Raw genomic sequence first — 10,322 nt, forward strand, 5'->3', positions numbered from 1 at the left:
TTAGCTACTTATTTACATCCTTGCCTCCCCCATTAAACTATGAACATCCATAGAGCTAGTACCTGTTTAACTTATCTTTCTATTTCCAGTACAAAAAGTAGAAACTCAATAACTGTTTGATGGATGAATAAACTTCTAAGCAGACTAAGATTTTTAAGCAGAAATTTATTAAATTATATAAATGACAACACATCTTAATCAGAAAAAAAGGTTTTCTTGGTTTTGTAGACTGAATGTCCTCCTATTTCTGTATTGTGTACTATGTATCAGATTTTCTTCCACTGCAGCTCCATCTTCTCCATTCTTGAATGGTTTATAGAGGTCTTAGTGGGACACACTTGAAGAATCTTGATGCTGAAGCAGGACTTTAGACATTTGAAAGAGGTATAAGTTATACCATGATAATTATAAGGAGAGAGAGAAAGACACCAGTGGTTGGGGAATTTGTAAACAACTAGATTTATGATATATTTGTGGACCTGGTGGAAAATGGATATTAGTGGAGAGGGGCTCTTTAAATGGAATCCACAGGTTACCCATTTCCAATGTGAACCACATGGGTTCCAGTTTGGAAGTGAGATGGAAAGGGCAAATATGGATTTGAGGAGGTGAGAACGTATAGAACTTATGGGGGCCTGTGTAGACCCAGTGTCATACTCAGAAGGAAGGTAGAGAGTGGGTCAGAGCTTTGACGAAAAGCTGTGAGGAAACTTAGATCATTATGAAGTATACTAGTTTATACAGTAAGTCCCCTACCTATGAACTTTCAAGTTGCAAACTTTCAAAGACGTGAACATACCTTCACATGTCCAATCATTTAAGTTAGTTCATGTGTCTGGCATACATTGTCACATGCATGCATTCTCTACAAGTGGTTGTGCTTTTGTGTATTTTAGAATACAGTATTATATAGAGTACAGTAGTACAGTATCTTTATTTCAAGCCCAGGATGTCTGGAAGCAAACGTAAAAACAGCAGTGATGTAGCTGTTACTGCTAAGAAGTACCAAGTAATAATGATGGAAACAAAAGTGAAAATAACTGAGAGAGGGGAGTGAAGCAAAAAGATGGTAGACATCGCTCATTTTTATAACAGATCATTCAACCATCGGCATGATTCTAAAGAACAAGGACAAGGTCATGAAACATGTGAAGTCTGCTGTGCCGATGATGCTGACAATAATATTGAAGAATCGTGGAAAAGTGATGGAGGAGATGGAGAAACTTCTCCATCCTGTGGACGCAGGATCAGCATCAGCATTGAGTCCTGCTCGGCTTAATGCTGTTTCAAGGGAAAGCTAAAAGCCTTTATGAACCCTTGAAGAAGAAACACAGTGAAGTATCAGAGGGCACATCTTTTAATGCCAGCCATGGCTGGTTTCATCGATTCAAGACTAGAGCCAACATTCACAACATAAAAGTAAGTGTCAAAAAAAAAAAAGTAAGTGGCAAGGCAGTGAGTGCAGATACGGTAGCTGCCCAGGAATTTCCTGAAATGCTTCAAGAAATTATTGATGAAGGCACGTATTTGCCCAAGCCGATTTTTAATGTGAATGTGGCAGGACTGTGCTGGAAGGGGATACCAGACCGAAGTTACATCAATAAGGAGGAAAAGTTGATGCCACCCTATAAAGCAGCAAAGGATAGGCTAATTCTGTTGTTTGGTGGCAATACTTCTGGTGATATGAAGCTGAAGCTTCTCTTAGTTTATCATTCAGAGAACCCAGGAGTCCTTAAAAACAAAGCCAAGGGCTCTCTTCCTGTTGTGTGGAAGAGTAACCCCAAAGTCTGGGTTACAGAGGCCATTTTCCAGGATTAGTTTTTCCACCCTTTATCCCGGAGGTAGAGTAATATTGCTTGGAGAAGGATGTCCCATTCAACATTCTTTTGCTGCTGGACAATGCTCCAGGCCACCTCCCATTCATGGACGACTTTCATCCCAGTGTCAAAGTAGTGAATCTGCCACTGAATATTTCGTCGTTCATCCAACCCATGGACCAGGGAGTTATAGGGACTTTCAAGAAGTATTTATGTCACACTTTTCATCAGGCAGTAAAGGTGAGTGACAAATCAGGAACAACCTTGTGACAATTTTGGAAGGACAATAGCATCTACAAGGCCATAAAAAAAACCATTGACTTTGCTTGGCATGAGGTTACAGCCATCACCATGAATGGGGTTTGGAAGAACCTTTGCCCGCAGTTTGGTCGTGATTTTTGTGGATTAGAGAAGGTGGATGAGGAATCCAAAGAGGTCTTCAGCAACTTAGTGACTCTCAGTGAGAAGCTGGAGCTAGATCTGCAAGAGGACAATTTCACTGAGCTCCTTGCTGTGCAACACAAGGAGCTTACTAACGAAGACCTGATGGAATTGGAGGCCCAGAGGAAGGACAAAGAGAGACAAGAGGAAGAAGTAACTGAAGAACGAAAGAGATTCACGATGCAGGGAATGGCAAGGGGATTTTCTTTATGTGAGGAGTCACTGTTAGCTTTTGAGGCACAGGACCCGAACACAGAACAGTACACAAAGGTTGCAGCAGCCATTCAGAACGCAATCCAGTGCTACCGTGTCATTTATGATGAGAAAAAAAGAGCTACTACCCAGACATCACTGGATAATTTTTTCAAAAGGGTAGATAGAATTGAATCCAGCAAGGAACCAGAATATGTGCCATCAACGTCAGGTGTGAGTGAAATTTCAGCTTGCCCTCTGTCTCCTATTGCTGACGATCCTTCAGCTCTACCATCTCCCACCTCCTTTCCCTCCTCCAGTCAGTAACTCTTCTTGCCTGTTCACTCGATGCCAGCCCCTGTATGCCAGCTGTTGTACTGTACTACTGTAGTTTTCAAGGTACTATAGTGTAAGATTTAAAATGTTTTCTTTATTTTTTGTTTGTTTTTAATGTATTATTTGTGTGAAAAAAAAGTATTATAAACCTAATACAGGACAGTACTATATAGCCAATTGTGTTAGTTGAGTACCTAGGCTAACTTTGTTGGACTTATGAACAAATTGGACTTACGAACATGCTCTTGGAATGGAACTCGTTCGTATGTAGGTGACTTACTTTATGTTATGCTTTATATGCTTTCTTAGAAGGGAAGTTCATTAAAGCACACTAGATATATTAGTTTTCTACTGCTGAATAACAAATTATGGCAATTTTAGAGACCTAAAACAACACCCATTTACTAGCTCACAGTTCCATTGGTCAGAAGTCTGGGTGGGCTTGGTTGGGTTCCCTGCTTAAGGTCTTACACAGCTGATATCAAGGTGTCAGCCAGGCCTGGCTGGGTTCTTAGCTGGAGGCACCAAAGAAGAATCTCCTTCTAATCTCATTCAAATTATTGGCAAAATGCAGTTTTTTATGGTTGCAGGACTGAGGTCCTTGTTTCCTTGTTAACTAGCCAGGGATCACTCTCAGCTCCTAGAGGCCTCATGCAATTCTTATCAGGGGACCCTTTTCTCCTTCAAAGCCCAAAATGGAGAATTTCTCTCAAGTAAAGTTCTGCTTGTGCTTCAAATCTCTGACTTTTTCTTCTGTCACCATCTGGAGAAACTCTCTACTTTTAAAGGGCTCATTTGGTTACATCAGGCCCAGCTATATAATTTCCTTATCTTAAAATCAACTGAGCCACATAACACAACTAATTACAAGAGTAAAATCCACCATATTAATTTTCCCTGGGATCATACAGGACATGTACACAAAGGAGCCATCTTACAACTCTGCCTATTTTGTCAACTATAGCTTTTTTTCTTCTCACTATACAGTCTAATGGCAGAACCACAGTCAAGAATACTCCTTTGATATTTCTGGATTCTAATTTTTCAATGGAAAATCTGTATTGCATGAACACTATTTCCATCAAATTTAATGCTTAAGTTGTTCTATCCAATTGCAGAAAGGAACTGTTCATAATCTTGGGTCTATAAGGAAGGTAAAGAGACTTAATCCCTTCCCTGTATGTTTCACCTCATGGGTCCAACTCAGTCACCTTTTTTTCTTCTCATTTAGTCCAAAAAGCAAACCACTTGGAGCCCCTGTTATTAATGAGTATGCCGATGCCCAGCTACACAACCTAGTGAGGAGATTGCGTCAAAGAACAGATTTCTACAAAAGAAAGTTGGTGGAAGGTGATATGTCCTCACCTGAAGGCAGCCCCCAAACTGGTGAGCAGTGTGAACTCAAAGTACCAGGAAGAAGGAGGTTATGGGTGGACATGTATTTTGCAAATGTTTTAGTTTGGGGTTCCCCAAAAGCCAACCCCAAGACAATTATTTAGCTATAAATATTTTATATTGAGGGTGCTCCAGGAGGTAAGAGTAGGCAAGAGAGACAGAGAAGGGAGTTAAGACAATAAAGGTGTGTTAATGAAGCATTGCTGCTGTGGGCCACTGGGGCTTGAGCCAGCTGAAAATCTGTGTGGATGACTCATCAGAATTATCCTGAAGGAAGAGGAAGCTGGGGTATCAACCCATCAACTCCTGTCCTTCGTTGGCTGAGGGTTGCTGCTGGGGAATGTTGCTAATACTCCAGCATTTTAAGCAAGGCAGCTGGGAGAAATCCCCAAGGCAGAGAGATGCAGGAGCCTTCTGCACATGACCTCTGGCCCACAGAATATGCACAGGCCAACAACAATATCTGTTATAGAAAGTTTTATTGTAAATATTAATTAATAATACCCATAATAAACAAAGCACTTATAATAAGAATACAAGAATACTACCTGGGTACACAACACAGCAAAGGACATCAGTGAACTAGTCACATAAGGAGAGAGACAATTATCAGTCTATCTAATAATTACAGAAATGTGCTTATGAAAAATTAATAAGTACAATAAAGTAGAGCACAAAAGTGATATATACATCATATATACATAGATACATGGTGTATATATAATATATATACATATATATACCATGATTACATCTATATAAAATGTTTATAGCCCACGCACCACGATGAAGAGTGGCCCCCACTCGCCGCAACTAGAGAAAGTCCTTGCACAGAAACGAAGACCCTACACAGCCAAAAATTAATTAATTAATTAATTAATTTTTAAAAAACTTTAATAAAAAAATGTTTATAAAGGTATAGAAAAAGTAGAGAAGAAAGTGTGTTGTTTAATAACAGATAAATAAAAACAAAATTGTTAATTACATAGGATGGAGTTGAGGATTTCCTTATAATTCTGTAGGAAGAAAGTTGGATTTTCAAAATAAACTATGTATTATATAAAGTTTCTTTTTAAAGAGAAGGGTCTAACATATAGTCATTATAATTTGATAAAGATTTGTTGAAAAGAATATTTTGAGTTTTACTTAACCATAACTGGAAGGATATAAATGAAGCTAAAGAAGCAAGAAACTAGGGGACTTCCCTGGTGGTCCAGTGGTTAAGGCTCTGCCTTCCAATGCAGGGGATGCCGGTTCAATCCCTGGTCAGGAAGCTGAGTCCCACATGCTTTGCGGCCAAAAATCCAAAACATAAAACAGAAGCAATATTGTAACAAATTCAATAAAGACTTAAAAAAAAAAAGAAGCATGAAACTGAAACCTGTGGAATGGTGCACATTTGTAATGTTTCTGTTCAATGTAAATCCAAAGCACTATTTATGTTCCAAAATATGTGGGAATGAAACTTGTATTTAAAATATCTTATTTGTAACATCTTTGGGACACTTAATTTAAACTTTAACCTGCTATTTATTTCCGACTTTTGATGTTTTCATTACTTGGATATTTTCACAAATGGCAATATTTTAAACGTCATGAAATGCTTCATCTGCCTGTATTGAGAGGGGAAGATTTTGGAATGTTTTGATTCCAAGAAATCCAAGCTTTTTTCTCATTAAGCTAACCTAACCTCTTAAAAATGTTTTCATCTCTTTTTTCCTATAAAGCAAAGTCCACAGTTGAATCATCAACACAAGAAAGCAGTGCTAAGCTAAAAGAAGAACATTATCAGAAGGTGCCTCTAACAGAGTACCTAAAGCGAATCAGACTTCCAAAAAGCATAGATTCATACACAGGTACCATCAAATGGTGGATTATCTCAGTGGGAGGGCTGGCTGTTACCAAGAACCCCTGAAACCCAAAGTCACAGACAGCTTCCATTTTCTCTAGTCAGTGTTCTGAACCTATCTAGAAAGCAGAATTTAAACTGTATTATCTGCAACGGGTTGTTTTCCCCTTTCCAGCGAAGATAAGAGATAAAAATATTCCTGTGTGTTTTTAAAATAGTCCAGGGCCTGTCCTGTCCCTAATTAACTTCTAAAAGAAGTCCCAAAGCATTAAGTAATATGTTCATTGAACACCCCCCCAAAAAAATCATTATAAAATGTTTATCTTCTTCCATGGCTTCACATTGTTAATTAATCCAATTGAACAAATCCCCTCCTACAGCTTCCCTTGGGCAGAGGAAAGCTCTGTGTACAGGGTCATGGACTGCCTTCACTGGCTGATTTGCCCCCTCCCCACTTCAGTCACACCCCTGTGGATAAGATGTGGCCTTTGGCTCACAAGCCCTGGGTGACCCTGCAGCTTAATTACCAACCAGCATAAAGCCCTTTGAGTCAGTTCTCCTGGACATGGTAACTGACTTTTCCCTGGGTTCCCCTTTCCTCATCTAAATAGTACAGTCACTCATGGGGACAGACTCAGTGGCCATTCTCTAAGAGACATGAAGAACACTCTTTAATGTCAGAAAAGCTGATAAGATGACTTATCCCTCGTAAACCCCAGTGCCTCGGCTCTAGGGGCAGAATTGTGCTGAATGTTTTAAACAGAGTCTCTTATACAAATTGTTTATCTCCAGAAGGTGGTGCCCCAACTTTACCAAACTAAGCAACAGAATTATTTTAATGTTTTTTACATGCCATGTGGATTACTCCAGTCTCTATTTTTCTAGATCGATTCTATCTCCTGTGGCTCTTGCTTGTCACCATTGCCTTTAACTGGAACTGCTGGCTTATACCGTTGCGCATCATCTTCCCATATCAAACACCAAACAACACACACTACTGGCTTATTACGGACATCATATGTGATACCATCTACCTTTTCGATTTGCTGTTAATCCAGCCCAGACTCCAGTTTATTAGAAGAGGAGACATAATAGTAAGTAGGGTTTGGGAGAAGCACAAACTGACAAAGGAATATCAGATTGAACTACAAAAAAACAAATTAACAGCATTGTGTTATTTAATGTCTGACTGATTGTCTGCATGTATGGGTCTCTAACCACTGGAGCCACCAGTATAATAACAATAACAATAACAACAACAATAACAAAACAACCACTGAGCACTCACCACGTGCTGGGGACCATGCATCTCCCTGTACCTTAGTTTCCTCATTTTAAAAATGGGAATAACAATAGTACCTTCATAATACTGATGAGAAGACTGAATGAATTAATGCAGGTAGCGTGCCTGGAACTGTGTCTCGTGCCTATCTTCTTTTCACTCTTCACTTTCCAGATTCATCACACCTTATTCCTCATCATCAAATGCAGTGTTTGGTCCACTTCAGAAATATCATTCTTACCCTTAGGAGAAATCATCTTCCCCTGGATTTATTCTCACTGTTGAGGGGATTTCAGAGCCAATCCAATCAATCTAAGACAGAAAGAGAAGACTATGTTTTCACAAGTACACATCCAAATCGTACAGCCTCTTATACCCTGCACCCCACCGCCGGGCCCTTCTCCAGCTAACTAGAACAATGCTTCCTTTCCAACTGATGTCCACTGTGATATCCTCATCACAGTCGCAGTGAGGGCTGCATGGAACAGATCCTCCAATGTCAAAGAAGGAAGAGCAGAGCAACCAAGTGTACGGCACCTTGGGTTCATATATGTTTTTGAAGAAGAGATGTAGTCTCCTTAATCTCCTGAATATTTTCTTTTGAATTTCCAGATGATTTTAAGTTATCAAAAAGCTAACAGGGGTTTGGGTTATTTTTTTCTTTAAAAAATACTATTTGTGGGCTTCCCTGGTGGCGCAGTGGTTGAGAGTCCGCATTCTAGGAAGACATTCTAAAGGCAAGAGCTAAAGCTATAGCAAAAATCTATTCAAAATATTCCTTGTGTGGGCTTCAGAGCATTAGTCAACTCACCAGCATGATCCCCTAAGTTCACTGGCAGTTTGATGAATGAAGATGATGTGTACAAATAAGAAATAACACCCAAAAAAGGGGGCACTAATTTCAACCTCCATTAGATGCACAAAAGAGGGAGAAAATCAATATTTGACAAATGGAAAATGACAAAATCAGTAAGGAGAGACTTTTATTTTCAATTTTCTAAGAGGTCTTTGCACACAATGGAGTGTTAAAACCAAGAAAAATAACCAACAAAAACACACTCAATGGTCTCTATTTAAAATGCATTATCACAAGCTACAAATATAGAGCAGGAACTAATTGCTTTGTTTGTTCAAATGAAGTTTAATGGTTTCTTTAATGTAGAGTAGGTAGTTTTAGCCTTTAAACTTGATTACATTTTGCTAAAAGGACTATGCAAGTTGAGTATCCAACCTGAAAGTCTCACTACATTTAGCTATCTATGCGAACTTTGTTTTACACCATCAACTTATTCATTCATTCAACAAACATTTATTAAATACCTATAGTTGACAGGTATTCCAGAACTGGAGGATGGAAATATCAATTCCCCAAGGGCTTGAGGGAAAACAGATACCAGATTGAGGTGCTAGAGGCCACAACAGAGGAAATTGGGAGGGTTTACAAGTTTTCCACAGCATTTATGTGCAGTATCTTTCTTCTGAGAATGGTGCTGCACAGAGTACAGAACTTTGATTCAAGGACCAACAAAAGGAGTCTCTTATTTAAAATGTCCTTTATAGACAGCAGGAATAGAGCTGGGAATGACACCGTGGACGTTATGTAGATATGAGACTTGCACCCACAACACTTTGCTAAGACTGCCAATCACAATGATCCATGGAAACGCTCAGAGCCTTCTAGTGACCACGTCTATCAGGCCTGTCATTATAGTCAACTGCTTTTGGTCCTTTAGCTATTATTTATAAACTGATCTAGAGAAAATTAACAACTCCCTTCTCTGTGCTCTGCACATTTTACTCACACTTCTGTTATTTAATTGTTAAATAACACTTAAGTTCACTATGATGTAGCAGAAACAAATAGTCCAGGGTCAAATTTCGCCTCTGAAATTAACTTACAGCAATACTTGAGAAAAATAAATTTACCCTTTCATTGTGTACTATCTTTGTCATCCGTAAAATAGAACTAGTACCACCCACCTCATAAACTTATTGTGAAGATTAAGTAAGACAATGTGAACACCTAGCCTAGGGTCTGGCTTCTAGAAGATGAGCAGTGAATTGATGACTGAATCAAATGAATGAATGTCCACACACTTTCTCTTGTCTCCTATTTGTATAGGTATCTCACTTTGTTACCTGATAGTAAGTTTCTTGAGAATAGGGACAGTATTCAATTCATTTCCCTATTTATCCTAGGAATTCAGAGGGTACATTCAAAAATGTTTAAAGGAGTGAATGAATGGCAATCTTGGTTCAAGGATTTTCTTCCCTTGAATAACAGTTTAATCTACCTTGTAGTAGTATTATATAATATTATTATTTTGAAACATTTTTATCTGTTCTATGTGAAATTATGGATTTTCTATGAATTATTTAAAAGAAGAGGTAAACAATAAATAGATATAATAATACCTTAGATGAGGGTCTTCAAAGACTATCTGATTGAAAAAGATTTAAGTGCAATTATCATACCCTTTCTAAAGTAAGCTTCCTCAGAATAAATGTTACCTGCATAATAATGAGACTTAAAAGAGACAGAGAGAATTAAATAGGGTTACATACTAAAAATAAGTGCCTACAGAGAGACCTTCAAGATGGCAGAGGAGTAAGAAGTGGAGACCACCTTCCTCCCCACAAATACATCAGAAATACATCTACATGTGGAACAACTCCTACAGAACACCTACTGAACACTGGCAGAAGACCTCAGACCTCCCAAAAGGCAAGAAACTCCCCACATACCTGGGTAGGGCAAAAGAAAAAAGAAAAAACACAGACAAAAGAATAGAGACAGGGGCTTCCCTGGTGGCGCAGTGGTTGAGAGTCAGCCTGCCGATGCAGGGGACACAGGTTCGTGCCCCGATCCGGGAAGATCCCACATGCCGCGGAGTGGCTGGGCCCATGAGCCATGGCCACTGATTCTGCGTGTCCGGAGCCTGTGCTCCGCAACGGGAGAAGCCACAACAGTGAGAGGCCCGTGTACCACAAAAAAAAAAAAAAAAAAAAA

The 10,322-nt window shown here is 39.1% G+C and overlaps 1 protein-coding gene across 1 annotated transcript in view; it reads left to right on the forward strand.

Annotated features, from left to right (window-relative positions):
* The window catches only part of CNGB3 (cyclic nucleotide gated channel subunit beta 3), a 142,799-nt gene that overhangs the window by 64,016 nt on the left and 68,461 nt on the right, over positions 1–10,322 (forward strand). The window contains exons 4-6 of the mRNA XM_024761527.1: positions 4,027–4,172; positions 5,909–6,037; positions 6,916–7,124. Of these exons, the coding sequence (XP_024617295.1) occupies positions 4,027–4,172; positions 5,909–6,037; positions 6,916–7,124 (484 nt within the window). The remainder of the gene's footprint in view (positions 1–4,026; positions 4,173–5,908; positions 6,038–6,915; positions 7,125–10,322) is intronic.

Source organism: Neophocaena asiaeorientalis, unplaced genomic scaffold, assembly GCF_003031525.2.
Source record: "Neophocaena asiaeorientalis asiaeorientalis breed wild unplaced genomic scaffold, Neophocaena_asiaeorientalis_V1.1 scaffold74, whole genome shotgun sequence".
NCBI classification, from domain to species: domain Eukaryota; kingdom Metazoa; phylum Chordata; class Mammalia; order Artiodactyla; family Phocoenidae; genus Neophocaena; species Neophocaena asiaeorientalis.